At 44.4% G+C, this 23,986-nt stretch overlaps 1 protein-coding gene across 3 annotated transcripts in view; it reads left to right on the top strand.

The window, feature by feature from the left end:
* The window catches only part of P2RX6 (purinergic receptor P2X 6), a 107,961-nt gene that overhangs the window by 24,869 nt on the left and 59,106 nt on the right, over nt 1–23,986 (top strand). Inside the window, exon 3 of one of the 3 annotated variants that reach the window (XM_073676409.1) lies at nt 22,639–22,738. The exons of 1 other annotated variant lie outside the window; for it this stretch is intronic. In XM_073676409.1, coding sequence (XP_073532510.1) covers nt 22,639–22,738 — 100 coding nt within the window. Of the gene's footprint in view, nt 1–22,533; nt 22,739–23,986 lie in introns of those variants that run through there. One more of the 3 variants, XM_073676408.1, reaches the window with a different exon arrangement.

Here is a 23,986-nt window from a genome sequence, read left to right as displayed (position 1 = left end):
CACTGTATTACTTGTATGCTATATACTATATACAGAGCTCCTGTGTATAATGTCACTGGTGATCCCTGTATTACCTGTACACTGACACTATATACAGAGCTCCTGTGTATAATGTCACTGGTGATCCCTGTATTACCTGTACACTGACACTATATACAGAGCTCCTGTGTATAATGTCACTGGTGATCCCTGTATTACCTGTACACTGACACTATACATTGTATACTATGTACAGAGCTCCTGTGTATATTGGCACTTATGGTAATATTAGTATTGTGTTTTTTTATTAATGATCAGTATTGTAGTATTCGATTATAAAGTGGTGGTAATATATGGTGTGGGGGTATTTCTCCCTTGTACATGGTTTTATTCAGTCACTATGTGGTGGTAATATGTGGTCCGGCCATGGTGTGACAGTATTTGTCCCTTGTATGTGATATTATTGGTCATTTTAAAAAATGTTTGTGACACATTCCCTTAAAGAAAAATAAATAAAAATATACCTAAAAAGAGTATTGAATATTTTAAGAAATGTTTTATAGGTAAGAGTAGAGTCGGGCCTGCCAGAAGAGTCTTGGTGGTGGCTTAAAAAATCTTTTGGCCAAAACAAAAGCTGATGGCCATGTGTCTGATATGGTGTTCGATGGGAACTGTTAATGTGTGATTGATGATGATGTGGTGCAGAAGTGAACTGAGCAGTGGGACTGTGGAGGCGGAGCTGGGGTGGAGCCTGGGCGGAGTCTCAAAGGGGGCCCGAAAATTTTGTCAGTATGGGGCCCTGAAATTTCTGGTGGCAGCCCTGCACATGTCATACTGATGCTAGGTGAGAAAAATCGTGCACTTGCATACACAGGACACTCGCCCAACTTTTCAGGTTGAAAATCAGAGTGATTTTGCATACGCTCGTGTGACTCCAGCCTTAATTTGTAGGTAGGTTCTCAGCACAGAAAGAGCTCAGATATAAACCATGTAGAGAGCAGAACAGCACAGCACCGTTGCACTGTCTACTGCTGCTGCTGGGTGCTGCAGATCATCTTAGATTATTACACGCTCCTCACACCTGTATTGCGTTTTCAGCTTATAAGGAATAGCACGGATATGAACAAAGCATTATTGTAATGAACTCTCTCCTACATTCTTATATGAACAATGTTTTCTTCCCCTTTATAAAGTTCTGGGATTGAATTTATATTGTGCGAGATCTTGATATTAATCACATAAATATTTATGCATGTTACGATCACCTCCATGGCATGGCATTTACCAAATTGAACAAGCATAAACTTAAAATGGGAATGCTATTAGGTGAGCTACACCACCTCACTTGGGTGCCTAATCTATTATTATGCTGAATGGGCAGCATGGTGACTCAGTGGTTAGCATTCCAGCGCTGGGGTCCTGGGTTCAAATCCCAAGGACAACATCTGCAAAGAGTTTGTATGTTCTCCCCGTGTTTTTGAGAGGGGCATGGTCGAATATGCCTGACAAATTCATCATAACCCACGCCACAAATGTGGTGAATATGCAACAAAGATGTACTCTAGTACCATGGACTGAAGGGGTCCACTGCAGCTCATCACTCTCCGCTGATTGGCTGCAGTGGTCACCTGACTCCACGCTGGAAGGGGAAGCCATGAGACAGGGAGAGCATACCTGCAGCAGTGCAGAGGAGCAGTGTGAAGGGGTCTGGTAGGGGAGCTTAAACCTTTTTTTATTTTAGGACCAACATGGGCTCATTTTTAAGCTTGTAAAATGTGGTGGACAATCTCTTTATGGGCTTAGAGGCACAGATCTTCTTTAAAATATATAGAAGTATAGATAATGGTAACCAGAGTGAAGACTGGAAAAGGCACAGTTTCTTACGTAGTTTACTGAATCTAATTTTTCATTGCCCAGACTGTTGTGGGAGTTAGTGGACAATGCTGTAGGCCCTGATGCATTTGCTAAGCATGAATATTTATAGAGACATAAAAGCATTAAAGTGTCTTTCTTTTAGTATTCTTCCACAGATGGTTAGCTAACGGTGCAATCTACAGATATGCAATACAGTCTATAATTAATAATACATAACTTTGATGAAAAAATGTTTGGTGCAGATTTCTTGGAACCACTATGCTGCAATAAGGCAGAAGTGAACACAGAGAGAAGAGGACCCCTGTGCAAGAACAATATATAGGCTCTTTGCAGTCTCATAGCTCATAATAATGCACAATTCCACCTGCTTTGTTAGTGAAAGTGAGATCTCCTTACCTCTTGTGCCCCTGTGCGGCTGCCCAGGTTTCACTAATGGTACATCCACCCCTGAAGTAAGGGTATTCTCATTTACACATTTATGGCATATCCACAGAATGTACAGTAACTTGCATGTCTTATAGGTTCAATCTCACCTTCACCCTCATCTATCAGGAGATACGCTCCTATCTCCATAGTTTGATTATAGCAGCAGTTCTCCCCATAGAATTCAACAAAGACTGTTACTGGGGCTAGAGGTGGGCAGGGTGGCCAACTTTATTTTTTCTGGAGAGCTTATCAAAAAATCACAGCTGTACAATATTTTTAACAGACACATTGGAAAACCATAATAAATCATTATGACTATAAGTGATCCATGTCTAAAACCCATAATTCTGATATGAAGACATCAGCTGCATTCATTGTAAACTGTAAAATGATTACTAATTATAATCAACATAATCTGTATAATTTTATTCAGCTTCAAAAAAATCACGGACACCTTAAATTTTGTTTACGGACAGGGCAAAAAAGTGCCCTATTTTTACTGACTGTCCTTGAATTTCTGGACAGTTGGCAACCCTGGAGGTGGGAACCATACATATCAAACATTTATAGTATAACCCTTGGATATTCCAGAAATGTATAAGATGGAAATGGCCATTTACTTTGCCTGGTTGTGTAGACCGTGTATCGGGGTGGTCTCCCTAGGATACAGCGGGCCCTGAACAAAGATCAGACTAGACAATTCGTCAAGGAACTATTGTTTTACTAACAATGGCGCCTGAGTTTCTCCAGAAACACAAGTGAAAATACAGTAAAGTTTCACACACACTTAGTCAGTGTCAACTAGGACCCCTGTGCTGCACAATCCATGGGCCCTGAATATTCTATCAAATACACTATAATTTGCATGACCTATGCTCCTGCCTAATATGGTAGCCGAGGTGTTAACGAAGGAAAACAATGAAATTAAATGAGTGCAAGGGGCCGAACCATCAGTGGTGCAGCACAACGATTCACAAACTTAACGATTTTCGAAACCAACCATTTCTCCCACCCACAGGTCATTCTCCGCGGGAAGAGTTTTGTCCAAAGTGTGTATATATGAGTCTCTCTAATACTGTGAGCAATCAGCTCGAGTTCATACAGTTCTGTTAGTAAACAATCTTTTTTTGCCTGAGAATCTACCTTTGGTGCCAAAATCTCTCTAGGTCGGCGTGCATACTCCCACCGTGATCACTGTGGCGACCCCTGAGCTCAGGACTTAACAACCGTAATGTGGTCGCAGAGGAGGGCGACTGATCGTCCGTTAGCTGGGAGGCCGAGGAGTGGATGGTGGACTTGTCGATTGAAGCATGGTTTTAGCCCGATCGACTAGCAGGCTCTCCAGGTCAGAGCAGATGGCTTGGGGGAATTTGATTCTCTGCATCCAACGGTAGTCGTCCCCCCAAACTAATTTTCTCCCTCTAACAGGTGTCACGGGAACAAGTGCACGTTTCTTCAGTACTCTGGCCAGTTTCTGAAACAATACGAACTCTGAGCTCGAAGGATGGCAGTGGATCTCCCTTTCGCCGTCATCTTCTGTCTGCTCTTACCTAATAGTCAAAAAACACCATGAGGTCTACAATAGAGTCAATCCAAGAGGCAAAAGTAACCTCTTGTGGCTGAAGTCTGACACTGCAAGTCCATTTAACACCATCTCACATGCCACCCCACTAGAGGTTGGTGTCCCCGACAAACCTTCCCAAATAAAATCGTCCTGCGCATAGCGTTGTGGGGGTAAGCCCTCGGTGGCTCTGATCAGAATGAATCCGCCGTGGACAACCAAACACTTGAATGAAGTGACGACATACCTCCTCAGCTGCTGATTCTGCGGTCTGGTCTCTGGTGGGTACCGCTTCTGCGTAATTAGTGAAATGGTCAGTTATCACCATTCAGACCGACCGTATGTCCGTTCCGTTGGCGATACTCATGATAGACTATGTGCAAATAGGATACTCCAGGTCAGTACACTCGTATACTGAACTGGAGTACTCTATTTGCACTTACTCATGATAGACTATCTCCAGTGGAGTAGACGTCCGGACGGTCTGAATGGGAGCCCGCTGTTCCAGACTCTTGCTCACCCACATGTTTGACATTTTTGGCACTCTTCATTTACCATCTTTCCTAAATCTGGGAAGTATACCATTCTCTGTAACTACTTATAAGTCTTGTCACTCCCAAAATGAGCCCCTCTCTCATAGGTCTCTCGAATGGCGACTGGACCTAATGTCATGGGGATTACAATCTGTTGGCGGAGCTGCAACTCCGACAGTAAGTAGATCATACAACACAAGAGGCCCTGAATTACACTCAGTTTATCCCATTGACGCAGCAGCTTTCCCCCTCCAAGGACAGTCCTGCCCGCTCCTCTGGCTGTGGCTAAAGGTTGGCCTGGACCCAGTGTTTCACCCGCTGCACATCTCTGTTGTCGTTCTGGGCCCGTTCCCAATCCGCGGGAGCTTTTCCGAGCACTATGGGCATCCCAGAGGAAACCCCATTGAATGTACCATGCTCTGGAAGACAGGTAGTCGGCCAAGGTCAGAGGTCTCAGTGTCCTTGAGCTCATCATCGATACACCTAGCCGGCGATCCCATCAGAACCCGGGATAATGTGTCTGCTTTTCCATTTTCCCTTCCTGACCGGAACTTGATACGGTATTTAAACTTAGTCAGCCATGCCATCCACCTCTGTTCTAGTGCCACCAGCTTGGCATTTTCCAGGTGGGCCAATGGATTGTTGTCAGTCATTACTACCACTTCAGTCCCCGTTAGGTATTCTGCAAATCATTCAGTCATGGCCCAAACCAAAGCTAGTAGCTCTAACCTGAATGAACTATGGTTTGTAGGACTATGATCAGTCTCTCTTAGGTAACAGCTTCCACAGGCGACCACTTTCTCCCAGCCATCTTGTACCTGCAACAACACTGCTCTCAGACCATGCAGGCTTCCGTCGGTGTAGAGCAGGAATGTAGTATTATACTGGGTGTAAGCCAGAATTGGTGTGCTGGTTAGGGCGGGTTTCACATCCTCCAAGGCCTTCTGTTGTTGAGGACCCCACTGAGTAGGACGATTCTTGGGCTCTTGAGGTGTGCCTCTTAGCGGCTCGTTCAAGGGACCGACCAGATGAGCGAACTTGCGGATAAACCGTCTGTAATATCCCGCCAGTTCCGAAAAGGCTCTCACCTTTCGCAACGTTTTTTGGCTGAGGCCACTTCTGGATGGCCTCAATTTTGTGGGCAGCTGGCTCTATACGGTCTCAGATCAATTGACATTTCTTGGGCTTGATCTTCAGTCTATGGTCTCAAAGTCACTGCAGGACATGCCGTAGTTTCTGCAGATAATCCTCGAATGACGTCCCGAACACCACCACATTGTCCAGGTAGATCAACACTGACTCAAAGTTCAGTTTGCCCAGGCAATGTTCCATTAGCCGCTGAAATGTTCCAAGCACATTTGAAAGACCAAACGGCATCCTGTTGAACTCATAGAGTCCCATCAGGAGAATGAATGCCGTCTTTGCCTTGTCTTTCACTGCCACCGGAACTTGCTAGTATCCACTGGCCCTTCCTTAGCGAACAGATGGTAATCCAGATCCCGTAATATGTTCATTCCCCTCCTTGGGGGGTGATGCACCAGAACCAGTCCTTTCGTGCTGATGTTTTGGCCGCATAACTTCACTTTCATCCACACAATTCCCTTCACGAGCAGCTGGCTATTGTTAGCTGCTGTAAGACGAATAACGCTCCCATCTTCGGGTTCCATCATATGGCCGAAATAGCTCTCAAAGATCTCTAGGTGCATTGAGACCATGTATCCACCAAACACTCCACTTTCTGTCTTTCAAATTCAGCCTTTAGCACCGGGCTGCATGAATACAAATCGTGTTCTCCATGTTGTGGGCTTTGCAAATCAGAGTCCGCTGCAGGGCGCTCAGCTACTGGAGCTGTTGGTGGTTTAAAGCTGGCACCATCATCTTGAGGTCAGTCCCAGAGTGGCAAACCCTGGCAAGGTGGCCAAATTGTCGACAATTCCTGCAGAGGGGCCTCCTGAGTCTCTGAGCACCAGATGCATTTCCTCCGTTTGGCCTTCACACCCGAGTCGGAGCAGATGAGGGAGCTCGGGAAGCCGAAGCTGTCTTTGAAGGTTAGACCGGTCTCATTCGCATCTGGGACACTTCCAGTCGAAGATATTTCAGTTCTGTTCACAGAGCCTGAACCACATCCTTCAAAGACTCCGAATTGTTTCACTCCACGTTCCCGTCCATGGCAATCGCTGTATGCTGCCGACTACACCAAGTTGTAGACCATGTACCAGGGTGGTCTCCCCAGGATACAGTGGGTCGTGGACAAAGAACACGACCAGACAATTCGTCAGGGAGATAATGTTTTACTGACAACGGAGCCTGGGTTTTTCCAGAAACACAAGGGAAAACACAGTAAAGTTTCACACACACCTAGTCAGTGTCAACTAGGACCCCTGTGCTGCGCAACCCATGGGCCCAGAATGTTCTATCAAATACACTATAATTTGCCCGACCTATGCTTCCATAATGTGGTAGCCGAGGAGTTAACCAAGGAAAACAATGAAATTAGATAAGTGCAAAGGGCCGACCCAGTGGTCGTGCAGCACAGCTGTGCACAAACTTAACGATTTTCGAACCCACCCTTTTCTCCCACCCACAGGTGATTCTCCGCGGGAAGTATTTTGTCCAAAGTGTGTATATATGAGTCTTTAAAACTCTGAGCAATCAATCGAGTTCATACAGTTCTGCTAGCAAACAATCTCTCTGCCTGAGAATCTATGTATATATATATATGGCGTCAAATTCTCTCTAGTTCTGCCACCCCCACCCTGATCACTGTGGCGACGCCTGAGCTAAGGACTTACCGACCATAACCTGGTTGTCGAGGAGGGCGGCTGATCGTCTGTTCGGCTGTTAGCTGGGAAGCCGAGGAGTGGATGGTGGACTTGTCGCTTGAAGAGTGATTTTAGCCTGATCATCTAGCAGGAAGCCCTCCACGTCACAGCAGATGGCTTGGGGGGGGGGGGGGGGGGATCTGACTCTGTATCTGTGGAATCTGAATCTGACTCTGTATCCAACCATAGTCGCCCCCCCCAAGGTAATTCTCTCCCTCTAACAGGCATCACAGGAAACAAGTACACATTTTTCCAGTACTCTGGACAGTTTCTGGAACACTACAAATTCTGAGCTCCAAGGATGGCAGTGGATCTCCCTCTCACCCGTCATCTACTGTCTGCTCTCACCAAATACGCAAAAAACACCTTGAGTTCTACAATAGAGTCAATCCAAGAGGCAACACTGACCTCTTGCAGCCAGTCCGACACTGCAAGTCCATTCATACAATCTCACAGCTGCATGGAATTTATGAAATGATTTGTGGAATGTACTAGCCTTTATCCCAGTTCAAAGCATGCGTTTCACTTTACAACATGCTGCCAATGCCCTGTTATAGAGCAGGAGAAGTTGAGCAGATTGACATATAGATTTGTGAGAAATGTTTCACGTAAGTTGAATAGATGTGAATCCCTTCTCATTCTGGACCTAGGAGTCCAGTAGGAGGTGCAACAGTGATTCACTGCCTCCCTGTATGCTGTTTGCTGGCAGATCAAAAGAATGTTCATAGTGATCTGTTTCCTTTTTATTTGTCCATCTGTACATTACTATAGTTGCTTTCTGTACCTAATTACGTAAACATTTTTATTGCACTTCCTCAATATCTATATGTTATAATGTACAATTCACGCTTTTGCATTAATGTTGACTATAAGGTAACACTGTGTGCAGTGTTAATTTATAGTACATGTACACTGTGTGCACAATTATTAGGCCATTTATATATTTTATGATTCATTTTAATATTGAACAACCACATTGGTGTCAATCAATCCAAAAGGTTAATAAACCTGAAACCTGGATATTTAAGAAAGTAAAAGTAAGTTTTGCCTTTCTTAGAAGAATATCTGTGTGCAGAATTAGTGGACAACTATTGCAGAATTATTATGTAACAAAAGGAAAAACTTAAATGTTCCCATCTTAATTGTTTATTGTCATCTGTTAAAGTGAGAATAATAACCGAACAACTGAAATTGGAGAAAAATACATTTCTGACATTACAAAATCCCACCAGTGACCAATGTAGCCCCCTGTCTTTTCAATAACAGCCATAATCCTTCGATCGATGGAGTGTGTCAATTTCTTAATGTGTTAACCATCAACTTTTTTGAGCTACAGGCTCTCTCTGTTCAGAGAGGTGTACTATTGTGTATCTTTTCTCTGATTGTTCCTCACCTGGTTTTGGCTTGCAAATACTGAGGAAAAATACTGACCAAATACTGATAGTGGGGCCTTAGCCAAAGACTGGCAGTAGGTTTGGGAGTTGATGTTGATTCTATCTTCAACCTGAAAAGGTCCAACTACCTAATCTTTAACCCCTTCACAACCGATGACATATATTTACTTCATAGGCCGTGTGTCTGCCTTTGAGTGCTCGCACACTGTGCCCGCATATTTCCCTGCACTTGATGGCTGATCTAAGTAGTCATTAAGGGCCTCTAACAGTGGCAGGTAGATCCAAGATCCACCCACGGCTATTAACCAGTTAAATGCCACTGTCAAGCACTAACAGTGGCATTTAACATGCGCAGACAGGAAGTGCGTCATTGATCCCACCCATCCGCACACCTGTCATGTGATCGCGGGGCGCCAATGGTTTGTCATGACAGCCGGGGTTCTGCTGAAGACCCCCCCGTGCCTGTCATCACAATCCTCCTGTGATTGCTATACATAGCAGTGCTGAAGCACTGCTATGTATAGCACAGGCGATCAGATGATTGCAGCTTCAAGTCTCCTAAGGGAAGTATTAAATACAGTAAAAAGTAAAAAAAAGAAAAGTTTTAAAAAATATAAAACAAATTAAAGAAACACAAAAAAACCCCACAAGTTGAAATTACCCCTTTTATTCCATTAAAAATAAAACAATTAAAATAAAATACAAAATACACAAATTTGGTATAGCCCCATTCAGAAATGTCCAATCTATCAAAATATAAAACAAATTAACTGATCGGTAATTCTGTAACAAGAAAAATAGTAAATGAAATGCTATGGCAGGAGACCCAGGAGGACCCCACTTCCGACACAGACATAAAAAGCTAGACTGCAGTTTGCCAAAACGCATGTGAATAAGCCAAAATCCTTCTGGGAAAGCGTCTTGTGGACAGATGAGACCAAAGATAGAGCTTTTTTTTGTAAAGCACATCATTCTACTGGTTACCAAAAACGGAATGAAGCCCACAAAGAAAATAACACAGTAGCTACAGTCAAACATGGTGAAGGTTCAAAGATATTTTGGGGTTGTTTTGCTGCCTCTGGCATTGGGTGCCTTGACTGTGTGCAAGGCATCATGAAATGTGAAGATTACCAAAGGATTTTGGGTCACAAGGAAACGGTCATCTTCGGAGACGAGGACAGTTGGTGGTGTCCCTTTATCAGCCTTTGGGCCAGATACATTGATGATATCTTCGTCCTTTGGTCTGGCTCAGAGGCTGATTTCCTCACATTTGTGGAGAACATTAATGTTAATCAGCTGGGTCTAAGATTCACATCTGAACATGACACCAATAGTATCATATTTTTTTATTTGAATATTAAAAAGGACAGGGATATCTCAGAACCAATATTTACCGTAAACCTACAGCAGTCTCTTAAAATGGGATAGCCACCACCTCCTGCCCCTTAAACAGGGGATACCAAAGGGACAGTTTATCTGAATCAAGAGAAACTGTTCAAACATTGAGGACTTTAAAACACATCCAAGGACCTTTAATATGAGATTTTCGGAAAGAGGGTATCCGTTGCCTATTCTCAGTGCATCATATGCGTATGCAATGAGAGAGTGTGGCACCCTGCTACTACAGGTACCACAGGACCCAAAAGGGTGCATGGACGGACTTCTCCACAAGAGGCCCTCACTACAGACACCTCCACCCTTCCACCTCAGACCACCAGAGGGAGCCCTGTTAGGGATATATACAGTACAGACCAAAAGTTTGGACACACCTTCTCATTTAAAGATTTTTCTGTATTTTCATGACTATGAAAATTGTACATTCACACTGAAGGCATCAAAACTATGAATTAACACATGTGGAATTATATACTTAACAAAAAAGTGTGAAACAGCTGAAAATATGTCTTATATTCTAGGTTCTTCAAAGTAGCCACCTTTTGCTTTGATGACTGCTTTACACACTCTTGGCATTCTCTTGATGAGCTTCAAGAGGTAGTCACCGGAAATGGTTTTCACTTTACATGCGTGCCCTGTCAGGTTTAATAAGTGGGATTTCTTGCCTTATAAATGGTGTTGGGACCATCAGTTGTGTTGTGCAGAAATCAGGTAGATACACAGCTGATAGTCCTACTGAATAGACTGTTAGAATTTGTATTATGGCAAGAAAAAAGCAGCTAAGTAAAGAAAAACGAGTGGCCATCATTACTTTAAGAAATGAAGGTCAGTCAGTGTGAAAAATTGGGCAAACTTTGAAAGTGTCCCCAAGTGCAGTTGCAAAAACCATCAAGCGCTACAAAGAAACTGGCTCACATGAGGACCGCCCCAGGAAAGGAAGACCAAGAGTCACCTCTGCTTCTGAGGATAAGTTTATCCTAGTTACCAGCCTCAGAAATCGCAGGTTAACAGCAGCTCAGATTAGAGACCAGGTCAATGCCACACAGAGTTCTAGAAGCAGACACATTTCTACAACAACTGTTAAGAGGAGACTTTGTGCAGCAGGCCTTCATGGTAAAATAGCTGATAGGAAACCACTGCTAAGGACAGGCAACAAGCAGAAGAGACTTGTTTGGGCTAAAGAACACAAGGAATGGACATTAGACGAGTGGAAATCTGTGCTTTGGTCTGATGAGTCCAAATTTGAGATATTTGGTTCCAACCACCGTGTCTTTGTGTGACGCAGAAAAGGTGAACGGATGGACTCTACATGCCTGGTTCCCACCGTGAAGCATGGAGGAGGAGGTGTGATGGTGTGGGGGTGCTTTGCTGGTGACACTGTTGGGGATTTGTTCAAAATTGAAGGCATACTGAACCAGCATGGCTACCACCGCATCTTGCAGCGGCATGCTATTCCATCTGGTTTGCATTTAGTTGGACCATCATTTATTTTTCAACAGGGCAATGACCCCAAACACACCTCCAGGCTGTGTAAGGGCTATTTGACCAAGAAGGAGAGTGATGGGGTGCTACGCCAGATGACCTGGCCTCCACAGTCACCAGACCTGAACCCAATCGAGATGGTATGGGGTGAGCTGGACAGCAGAGTGAAGGCAAAAGGGCCAACAAGTGCTAAGCATCTCTGGGAACTCCTTCAAGATTGTTGGAAGACCATTTCCGGTGACTACCTCTTGAAGCTCATCAAGAGAATGCGAAGAGTGTGCAAAGCAGTCATCAAAGCAAAAGGTGGCTACTTTGAAGAACCTAGAATGTAAGACAGATTTTCAGTTGTTTCACACTTTTTTGTTAAGTATATAATTCCACATGTGTTAATTCATAGTTTTGATGCCTTCAGTGTGAATGTACTATTTTCGTAGTCATGAAAATACAGAAAAATCTTTAAATACGAAGGTGTGTCCAAACTTTTGGTCTGTACTGTATATGGAGGGTGGAGTCAGGCAGTTGAGTTCAGTCAGAGAGTGTGCTGGCACTTAGACCAGTGAAGAAGCAGCACGTGAGCTGCTGTGTTCTGAGGGCCCCGAGCATGGCCGGAGGCAAAGAGGAGAGGAGAAAGGAGTTAAGGAGGCAGAGGAGCATCACAGGCTCACCCCAGAATACAAACCGGACACCGGGTCCACGCCTACAGGGTCGTCTACACCCAGTAGGGTTTCCCGGCATACCAGGAGGATTACAGATCCCTTGTCGACCTGAAGCAAAACCCTTTACAGGACTAGGAACCACGAAGGCCCCAGCGTCCAGGGATAGTGGTTGCCAGAGAAAGGTCCTACTACCAAGCGACAGGTGAGAGAACAACACAACACAAAAGCTAGGCCCAGTTGCAGGCTGGCCAGGAGCTTAGAGAGAGGGAGAAATGGACCAGGAGGCCTTATACCCGCTCACTGGGGAAAGTCCTGAAGTGCACCCTTCCTACCGAGTACCCTGAACCGTACCTGACATCTGCACCAGTAAAGGTACTGAAGTGAATCTCCTGTCTCTGTCAGTTACTCCTGCTGCACCATCTCTTCTGCACTACAACGCCCAGCATCACCATCTGCACCTACACTGCCCTGGGGCTGTGCTATGCCTGTGGAGAGCCGCACCAACCCAGCTGCCCTAACACCTGCCCCGGAGGTCTGCAGCAGCACTGGTACCCGTTACCAGAAACCACAGGTGGCGTCACGAGACAAAAACTGTTACTGACCAAAAAACCCCTTTTTCAAGAGAGACCCCAGAGTACGGGCCCGGGAGCCGACTGCCGTGACATCCTAAACAAGGTAAAAGGCCCGGGAACCGAGTCCCCTATATCCCCCTGGGCGAGACAAGAGGATAGATAGAAGCTACTACAAAATAAGAGTAAGGAAAAGTGAGGATTATACAAGAATTATTGGAACGTATTATAATCAGGTAGCTAGGGTATACTTTACCCTCAAGAAACATTGGGGTATTTTGTTGGCTGACCCTGACCTACAGGGAGTGATACCAATGTTCCCAGGTATAACCTTCAGGAATGGGAAGTCTATCAAGGATAAACTAGTACATAGTCTATATGAAAAAATTCTTGCAAAGGGCACGTGGTTGGACAGGAGAACATGTGGCTTCTATAACTGTGGAAATTGCTGTATCTGCAATTGGAATAATTTACTAGCTTGTCATCTGGAAAGACTTTCTACATTAGGGACTTCTATAACCGAAAACCATCAGGAGTGGTGTATAAGGCAACTTGTACTAGCCCCTAAGACTATATAGGCAAAATAACTAGAGAATTTAGAAGAAGAATAGGAGAACACCTGAGTGACATACGACACAAACAAGATACTCGCTTTGAACGACATGAATTCTGTTCACACAGGAAAGATCAATGAGATCTCCTTTTGTGTTCTAGAAGCAATAAAACCAAAAGTAAGGAACGGTGACTTGAATAAACTAATATTGCTAATAGATAGTGGAATGCTAATAGACAGTGATGAGCGAGCACTAAAATGTTTGGGTATTTGTTTCTCGGATCGAGCAAATTGGAATGCTTGAGTGCTCGTTCCGAGTAACGAGCCCAATGTAAGTCTATGGGAAACTTGAGCATTTTTCAGGTGGCTCCCCCCCTGCGGTCTGCAGAGGGCCTAAAAATTGCCCAAATCAACGGAACAGTGCTCTAATGACATGGAAACAGCATGCTGAAGACCCTTGGAAGCATTTCTGACTCCCAGGTCACTGCTGTCAACAACATTGTCAGAGGTATTATGCCACTTTTACGGACTCACAATAAAACATGCAAAAACAAAACCAAAATGGATTTTCCTGGGAAATATGTTAAATAACATCCTTTCCAGGAAAATGACTTGTATATAAGGCAAAATAAATAACCAAAAACAAAAATGCTCCTCCACACCTTGGGCTATGTTCACACGTAGCGTTTTTGATGCGTTTTTGCACTTTTTACACACCTCCAAGCTGTGTAAGGGCTATTTCACCAAGAAGGAGAGTGATGGGGTGCTATGCCAGATGATCTGGCCTCCAGTCACCAGACCTGAACCCAATCGAGATGGTTTGGGGTGAGCTGGACCGCAGAGTGAAGGCAAAAGGGCCAACAAGTGCTAAGCATCTCTGGGAACTCCTTCAAGATTGTTGGAAGACCATTTCCGGTGACTACCTCTTGAAGCTCATCAAGAGAATGCCAAGAGTGTGCAAAGCAGTCCTCAAAGCAAAAGGTGGCTACTTTGAAGAACCTAGAATATAAGACATATTTTCAGTTGTTTCACACTTTTTTGTTAAGTATATAATTCCACATGTGTTAATTCATAGTTTTGATGCCTTCAGTGTGAATGCACAATTTTCAAAGTCATGAAAATACAGGAAAATCTTTAAATGAGAAGGTGTGTCAAAACTTTTGGTCTGTACTGATTATATATATATATATATATATAATATATTTTTTTTTTTTCAAAGACTTGCCAACACCTGCTTTTTTCAATAGGAAACAATCAGTTGTTGTTTTGCCTATGCCGACTGCCAAATGATTGCTTCTCATTTGTCATGGCCAGCACAGGCTTTAGCAGTAGACTAGTAGAGGACATTAGGCAATCTCTTAAATTACTGTTATCAGGTAAATGGTACACAACACGGCTTGGTAATGGGTCAGCTTTGGCTTGTAGTAGAATTAGTAGGATTTTAGAGAGCATCATTTCTGGGATTTCCTCTCTTTAAAGGCAAGTCTCCCAAATAGCACAAGGGCCATAAGGAAGCTAGTGGTTGATGGAAGGGGAATAAGCGCTTGCTATTGTGGTGCTCCACTCTAGTGTTGGGGAATATTATATTGGGCTGCATAGCAGCAACATCTATTGAATCTTACAACCAAGTAATATGGTCAGCAAGATTTATCTTTCAGTTATTGCAGCTAATAAAATTGAAGTTTTGATACTAGTAGATGGTGAAAGAGTGGCATTTGTGCCCTTTGATCACTTTTAATTAATTGTGATATCACCATCTTTAGATCCACTGTATTTTATATGTGACCCCTTTATGGCTTAGATATGGCCACAGAAGAGCATGTAAGTGTGTGAGATTAGTGATGAGCGAGTATGTTTTGTTAACCCTTTCGCCGAGTATGCTCGGGAGAGTACCGAGTATCTTCAGCGTACTCGGAGATATGTTTGAATCACTCCGTGTGCATGATTTGCGACTGTTTGACAGCTTTAATACATGTGAGGAATGCTTGTTTCTTAAGCATTCCTCACATGTATTAAAGCTGTCAAAGAGTCGCAAATCATGCACACGGGAGTGATTCAAACATATCTCCGAGTACGCTGAAAATACTCGGTACTCTCCCGAGCATACTCGCCGAAAGGGTTAACCGAACATACTCGCTCATCACTATGCGAGATTTGTCTTGGGTGGAGAAGACCAGATAATCAAGCTATTATTGGAGGACAAGGATTGCCACAGTAAAGGGGGCATAGAAGCTTATCCCTGAATGTGAGGAGTACATTCGCCTGTAAGGGGTGAAGGGGTAACCACCGGTGAGCGGTGAATAGTCGCCACACTAGGAGTCTAATGCCTGAGTGTGAAAATATGTGCCATGTTAGAGATGAGTGGAAGACTGATGGCTGTATGTGAGGGAGTGTGAAGCGGTGGCTGTGAAGGGCAAGCCACAAGTTTGTGCAACGTGTAAGACAAGGGTCTATAGGAGATTGCCACTAAAGAGAGGTGAGTGCGAGAGATGTTGTAACCAAGAATAAGAGAGGTGTGTGCTGCACTGCTGAGATAGAGATACTGTTGCAGTGATGGCACTACTTCTGTGGAAAGCGTAACAGGCCGTTGCAAGTGCCAGCAATCGTCACAGGTGTCAACAAGTGTCGCAGCCATAAACCAATTATTGCACTTGTTAACTATCTAATAAATCAATCTGAAAGACCTGATGAAGCTGGTGTACATACTTAGAATATGCATGTCAAAATGGCTCTATAATCCTTTTGGAAAATTTTTTTGCTTGATATTAAAAGGAGCATTTCATGACTCCAGGTCTAAACGTATAAACTGCTCATTTTAATATTAGGGTCATACAGCCATTCTGATATGGAATATTAAAGTAAGTACTCTTGTCTAGTGTTGAGCCACCCCCGTAGTGTTCGGGTTCGGTTCGGTTCGTCGAACACCGGGATGTTCGAGGAACTGTTCGTCGAACTGTTCGTCGAACACCTTAGAACACCGTCGAACACCGTTAAAACCAATGGCAGGCAAACAAAAACACATAGAAACACATAGAAAACACCTTCAAAGGTGTCCAAAAGCTGACAAACTGCTCAGAAGACGCTTTCTTTAAAAAAGCCGGCCGGCAATTCAGCAGCGGCATACACCGGTACCCGACAATTTAGACAAGAAGGAATAGAGCCTCACACATAGATTAGATAGATAGAAACATGTCAGTCACATATATATGAAGTACAGTGACAGTGTTGCTTACTGTACTTGTCATTTAGTGTAAAGGATTTATTAAAAAATATAATAGTGTTTTCATGCACTGTCTCTTTAAAAAAGCCAGCCGGCAATTCAGCAGCGGTACCCGACAATTTATAACAGACAGAATAGAGCTTCACACATAGATTAGATAGATAGAAACATGTCAGTCACATATATATGAAGTACAGTGACAATGTTGCTTACTGTACTTGTCATTTAGTGTAAAGGATTTATTAAAAAAAATAATAGTGTTTTCATGCACCGTCTCTTTAAAAAAGCCGGCCGGCAATTCAGCATCTGTACCCGACAATTTAGAATAGAAGGAATAGAGAATCACACATAGATTAGATAGATAGAAACATGTCAGTCACATATATATGAAGTACCGTGATAGTGTTGGTTACTGTACTTGTCATTTAGTATTAAAATAAAGGATTTATTATTAAAAAAAATTGGCGTGGGGTTCCCCTTAATTTTAGTCTCTAGCGGAGGTTAAGCAGACGGCTGGGGCAGATGTTTGAAGCCTGGGAAGGGGGTAATACCCACGGAGCTTCCCAGGCTACTAATATGAGCCCCCAGCTGAATACATAGCCTTTACTAGCTATTAAAATGGGGGACCCCCCCAAAAAAATGACGTGGGGTCCCCCCTAATTTAATAGCTAGCAAAGGCTAGGCAGACAGCTGGGGGCTGATATTAATAGCCCAGGAAGGGAGCCATGAATATTGGCCCCCTCCCAGGCTAGAAACACCAGCCGTCAGCCGCCCCAGAAATGGTGCATTCATAGGATGCGCCAATTCTGGCACTTAGCCTCGCTCTTCCACGCTGCCCTGTAGCGGTGGCAGGGGGTAATAGGGCTGGGGTTGATGTCAGCTTAAAATGCCAGCTGACATCAAGCCCAGGTTAGTAATGGAGAGGCGTCTATAAGACACCCCCATTACTAACCCCATAGTCAAAGTTAAAAGAAAACACAAACACCCAGAATAAAGTCCTTTAATTGAAATAAAGACACAATCCTTTATTGTTCTAAATTAAACCATACTTACCATCACACCCATTCCAGCTGAAGCCAACGATCTCCTGCAATAAAAGAAAAATAATAAAGCAACATCATCCTTACCTTTCCATGGTTCCCACGACAGCTTCAGCTCTGCTACATCGAGATGACAGGCTGGACCGCAGCAGAACGCTGCCATCCAGCCTGTCATCCCGCAGACACTGAGAAGCGCAGGCATGCTTGCGCTCTGCAGTGTCTGGCTGTGACGGCATAAAGATGAGACGAGTTCATGTCCAATGAACTCGGCGCACCTCATGCACGTCACTGACAGCGTGGGAAAATTCTCACGCTGAAGCGCTGAGTGCAGGAGAATTCTCCCACGCTGTCAGTGTCGTGCATAAGGTGAGCTCATGTCCAATGAACTCAGCTCACCTCCTGCACGTCACTGACAGCGTGGGAGAATTCTCCTGCACTCAGCGCTTCAGCGTGAGAATTCTCCCATGCTGAAGCGCTGAGTGCAGGAGAATTTTCCCACGCTGTCAGTGACGTGCATAAGGTGAGCTCATGTCCAATGAACTCAGCTCACCTCCTGCACGTCACTGACAGCGTGGGAGAATTCTCCTGCACTCAGCGCTTCAGTGTGAGAATTCTCCCACGCTGAAGCGCTGAGTGCAGGAGAATTTTCCCACGCTGTCAGTGACGTGCATGAGGTGAGCCGAGTTCATTGGACATTAACTCGGCTCATCTGGATGCCCTCACAGAGAGACACTGTGGAGCGCAAGCAAGCCTGCGCTTCTCAGTGTCTGCGGGATGACAGGCTGGATGGCAGCGTTCTGCTGCGGTCCAGCCTGTCATCTCGATGTAGCAGAGCTGAAGCTGTCATGGGAACCATGGAAAGGTAAGGATGATGTTGCTTTATTATTTTTCTTTTATTTCAGGAGATCGTTGGCTTCAGCTGGAATGGGCGTGACGGTAAGTATGGTTTAATTTAGAACAATAAAGAATTGTGTGTTTATTTCAATTAAAGGACTTTTTTCTGGGTGTTGTGTTTTTTTTAAATACTTTACTAGAAATTCATGGTGGTCATGTCTAATATTGGCGTGACCCCATGAATTTTGGGCTTAGGGCCAGCTGATAATGCCAAGCTGGCCCTAACCCCTTTATTACCCAGTGAGCCACCGCATCAGGGCCCTGGATGAGTTGGGTACAGCGCCAGAAGATGGCGCTCCTATGAACGCGCCATTTTCCGGGGTGGCTGCGGACTGCAATTTGCAGCGGGGGTGGCCCAGAAAGCTTGGGCCTCCCTGCGCTGCGGATTCCAGCCCCCAGCTGCCTAGTTGTACCTGGCTGGACACAAAAACAGGGCGAAGCCCCACGTCAATTTTCTTTAAATTATTTCATGAAATAATTAAGAAAAAAAGGGCTTCCCTATATTGTTGTGTCCGGCCAGGTACAAATAGGCAGCTGGTGGTTGGGGGCAGCCCGTTCCTGCCTGCTGCACCTGACTGGACACAAATATAGTGCGAAGCCCCACGTCAATTTTTTTTTAATTATTTCATGAATTTCCTGAAATAATTTAAAAAAATTGAAGTGGGGCTTCGCACTATATTTGTGTCCAGCCAGGTACAGCAGGCAGGAATGGGCTGCCCCCAACCACCAGCTGCCTATTTGTACCTGGCCGGACACAACAATATAGGGAAGGCCTTTTTTTCTTAATTATTTCATGAATTTCATGAAATAATTAAAAAAAATTGAAGTGGGGCTTCGCACTATATTTGTGTCCAGCCAGGTACAGCAGGCAGAAACGGGCTGCCCCCAACCACCAGCTGACTATTTGTACCTGGCCGGACACAACAATATAGGGAAGCCCTTTTTTTCTTAATTATTTCATGAATTTCATGAAATAATTTAAAAAAAAATACGTGGGGCTTCGCCCTATTTTTGTGTCCAGCCAGGTACAACTAGGCAGCTGGGGGCTGGAATCTGCAGCGCAGGGAGGCCCAAGCTTTCTGGGCCCCCCCCGCTGCAAATTGCAGTCCGCAGCCACCCCGGAAAATGGCGCGTTCATAGAAGCGCCATCTTCTGGCGCTGTACCCAACTCATCCAGGGCCCTGGTGCGGTGGCTCACTGGGTAATAAAGGGGTTAGGGCCAGCTTGGTATTATCAGCTGGCCCTAAGCCCAAAATTCATGGGGTCACGCCAGTATTAGACATGACCGCCATGAATTTCTAGTAAAGTATTTAAAAAAAACACAACACCCAGAATAAAGTCCTTTAATTGAAATAAACACACAATTCTTTATTGTTCTAAATTAAACTATACTTACCATCACGCCCATTCCAGCTGAAGCCAACGATCTCCTGCAATAAAAGAAAAATAATAAACCAACCTCATCCTTACCTTTCCATGGTTCCCACGACAGCTTCAGCTCTGCTACATCGAGATGACAGGCTGGACCGCAGCAGAACGCCGCCATCCAGCCTGTCATGCCGCAGACACTGAGAAGAGCAGGCATGCTTGCGCTCCTCAGTGTCTCGCTGTGACGGCATCCAGATGAGCCGAGGTCATGTCCAATGAACTCGGCTCACCTCATGCACGTCACTGACAGCGTGGGAAAATTCTCACGCTGAAGTGCTGAGTGCAGGAGAATTCTCCCACGCTGTCAGTGACGTGCATGAGGTGAGCTCATGTCCAATGAACTCAGCTCACCTCATGCACCTTACTGACAGCGTGGGAAAATTCTCCTGCACTCAGCGCTTCAGCGTGAGAATTTTCCCACGCTGTCAGTGACGTGCATGAGGTGCGCCGAGTTCATTGGACATGACCTCGGCTCATCTTTATGCCGTCACAGAGAGACAATGTGGAGCGCAAGCAAGCCTGCTCTTCTCAGTGTCTGCGGCATGACAGGCTGGATGGCGGCGTTCTGCTGCGGTCCAGCCTGTCATCTCGATGTAGCAGAGCTGAAGCTGTCGTGGGAACCATGGAAAGGTAAGGATGAGGTTGGTTTATTATTTTTCTTTTATTGCAGGAGATCGTTGGCTTCAGCTGGAATGGGCGTGACGGTAAGTATGGTTTAATTTAGAACAATAAAGAATTGTGTCTTTATTTCAATTAAAGGACTTTATTCTGGGTGTTTGTGTTTTTTTTAACTTTGACTATGGGGTTAGTAATGGGGGTGTCTTATAGACGCCTCTCCATTACTAACCTGGGCTTGATGTCAGCTGGCATTATAAGCTGACATCAACCCCAGCCCTATTACCCCCTGCCACCGCTACAGGGCAGCGTGGAAGAGCGAGGCTAAGTGCCAGAATTGGCGCATCCTATGAATGCGCCATTTCTGGGGCGGCTGACGGCTGGTGTTTCTAGCCTGGGAGGGGGCCAATATTCATGGCTCCCTTCCTGGGCTATTAATATCAGCCCCCAGCTGTCTGCCTAGCCTTTGCTAGCTATTAAATTAGGGGGGACCCCACGTCATTTTTTTGGGGGGGTCCCCCATTTTAATAGCTAGTAAAGGCTATGTATTCAGCTGGGGGCTGATATTAGTAGCCTGGGAAGCTCCGTGGGTATTACCCCCTCCCAGGCTTCAAACATCTGCCCCAGCTGTCTGCTTAACCTCCGCTAGAGCCTAAAATTAAGGGGAACCCCACGCCAATTTTTTTAATAATAAATCCTTTATTTTAATACTAAATGACAAGTACAGTAACCAACACTATCACTGTACTTCATATATATGTGACTGACATGTTTCTATCTATCTAATCTATGTGTGAAGCTCTATTCTGTCTGTTATAAATTGTTGGGTACAGATGCTGAATTGCCGGCCGGCTTTCTTAAAGAGACGGTGCATGAAAACACTAATATTTTTTTTAATAAATCCTTTACACTAAATGACAAGTACAGTAAGCAACACTGTCACTGTACTTCATATATATGTGACTGACATGTTTCTATCTATCTAATCTATGTGTGAAGCTCTATTCCTTCTATTCTAAATTGTCGGGTACCGCTGCTGAATTGCCGGCCGGCTTTTTTAAAGAGACGGTGCATGAAAATACTATTATTTTTTTTGATAAATCCTTTACGCTAAATGACAAGTACAGTAAGCAGCACTTTCACTGTACTTCGTATATATGTGGCTGACATGTTTATATCTATCTAATCTATGTGTGAAGCTCTATTCTTTCGGTTCTAAATTGTCGGGTACCTGTGTATGCCGCTGCTGAATTGCCGGCTTTTCATGTTTCACTGTTGGCACTGTTCCCATCGATTTGGGCAATCACTGTAATGCCACAACCACCATGGCTGTGGCATTACAGTGAGTGGCAGACAATCCCTGCATGATTGGTGCTCTAAATAGCACCAGACATGCAGGACACGCTTTTGGTGCACGAACAGTTATCGAACATAACCTCGAACAGCCGAATTTTTTGCAAATCGTTCGGGTTCGTCGAACAACTCGAACACCGCCCAAAACAGCTCGAATTTGAGATTGGCGAACAGTTCTAGTCGAACACCGCTCATCTCTACTCTTGTCTCATCAGATCCAAGAGATATTTTAACAAAGTATTTAGTTTGGTCACATTTCTAAATACAATCTACTTTAAAACAGTTGAAAGCTACTTGCCTCGTGCAGAGGCGCCAACAGACAGAAGAGGGCCCCTGTGCAAGAACAGAATATGGGCCCTTTGCGGACCAACGTGTCTGTCTCAGAAGCTGCTTGCTGCTTCAGAGGTGGAGGTGGGCCCCCTTACCGCTTGGGCTCCTTTTCGGCTGTACAGGTCTACCCATGACTTCATGTCAGACAGTGTACCATCAAGCTCAGACTCACAAGTAAAGTTCTTCAACTAAGTTCTGTGTTCTCTTTCACTAGTCTGCAAAAAAGTATGGCCATGTGAACTGCTTCATAGACCATAATTTGTACATGTTGTATCAGTGAAAACATAAACAGAGCACATACATACAGTGGCTTTTTTCCCCAAAGAATGCTGAATGGGCAGCCACCCTATAAGCCAGCTTTAGAGTTGTGCATCCTACCATGTAATCTGATATCAAATCAAATGCAGCAGCGTAGAGCTGTCTCCCTTACACAGTGTAATGTGATGAAATAGCAAAGTCATTCTGTCTACGAGGCAGTAATGGAAGCGGACTGTTCAAAATCTTTTCCACTAGGTCTAGATTACAAAACAGAGAAATACCTGCGGACTAAAAACAGGAAGATTGGCGTCTTTCATCGTCTGCTTCAGCTTGGCGTTCTATGCTATATCATTGGGTGAGTAATATATGTTTTTCTGTAAAAAAATTATGTTTAGAAAGGTTCTTATATAGGAAGATGGGGAAAAATGAATATATGGAAAATAACCTATATTGTTATGTATGTTTTTGTTATCTAATTTTCTAGGATTATAAGGATTGGTGTAATTATCTGTAGAAACATAAACTGTGTCCTGATTGAAATGTCTATACAAATGTAATTAATAAGTTGATAGTTATATCTAAGTTAGTAACTATTTTATTAACTCTAGGAAGCCTATCTAAACTTGGAGATAGTGTATCTCTGGGAATTAAGTGCAAACAAATTCTGAGTGTTCATCCATGTATTATACCAGCTCTAATTCAGTGAAATATATGAAATATTGTAAGCTGCCCATAGAAGGATCACAATACAGTGAGTAGCACAAAAAATCTCTATGGGACCATATTACAGAGTTGTGGGCCTTCCATGTGCCATTTGATGCTATCCACTGTCTCTGTGAAATAAGACACTTTAAAGTACAAGCTTATATAGGTGCATCAAGGATCCATACAAAATGGATATGGAATATAGCTGTATGCATATGAGGTTTAAAGTGGGGGAGTCAAACCCGCAGCACTCATGGGACAACTCTGTATGCAGCCCAACGCAAAAGCCCACAAGAAGGCTGTTGAAGGGTCCAAACAGTTCCAGATTGGCTATCTGCCTGACCAGGCAGATTCCTTGTGGGCCACAGTGCTAAATTGCATGAGTGGTGTGAAGATCTGAGGTTGTGGGTTGTAATAATCACCCAGGCAGGTTAACGATGCAACTATTTTTATTCCTTACATCCATGGTTTTACAACAACTCCGGGTAAATGGCCAAAATACATTGCCCCCAGTCCACAAGGGCCCTTCCCTAGGGCTGGTAGTCTCACTGCCCCCGTACTAGGCGATACTCATTGTCTCTCAACTTTTGGTTGGCCCACAGATTTCATATCTCCCGCCAGTATAGTCTGTAGTCACAGTCCACGCTCCTCCAGATGACAGATAACACGACCGAAGCACGTTTCTAGCAGCAACAGTCTTTAAGAAAGTTCCTCAAATCCAGACGACAGATCCCTCAACTATAGCACGTGTATCCAGCCTAGTCGGCAACCGATCTTCGAACTCCAAAGGCCATCCATCCATGGGCTCCAGGACCTCAGCAATCGATCTTAGCCCCTCGACGTCACTCCACCAACTCCTCACTAAACATGTGTGCTTATTATTCTCCCGCTCCTGGGA

This window comes from Phyllobates terribilis, unplaced genomic scaffold, assembly GCF_046119375.1.
Source record: "Phyllobates terribilis strain yellow unplaced genomic scaffold, ASM4611937v1 Scaffold_1__5_contigs__length_1240528914, whole genome shotgun sequence".
In the NCBI taxonomy this organism is placed as follows: Eukaryota; Metazoa; Chordata; class Amphibia; order Anura; family Dendrobatidae; genus Phyllobates; species Phyllobates terribilis.
The sequence above is the reverse complement of the archived record's forward strand: the minus strand, read 5'-3'. Positions and strand labels throughout refer to the sequence as shown.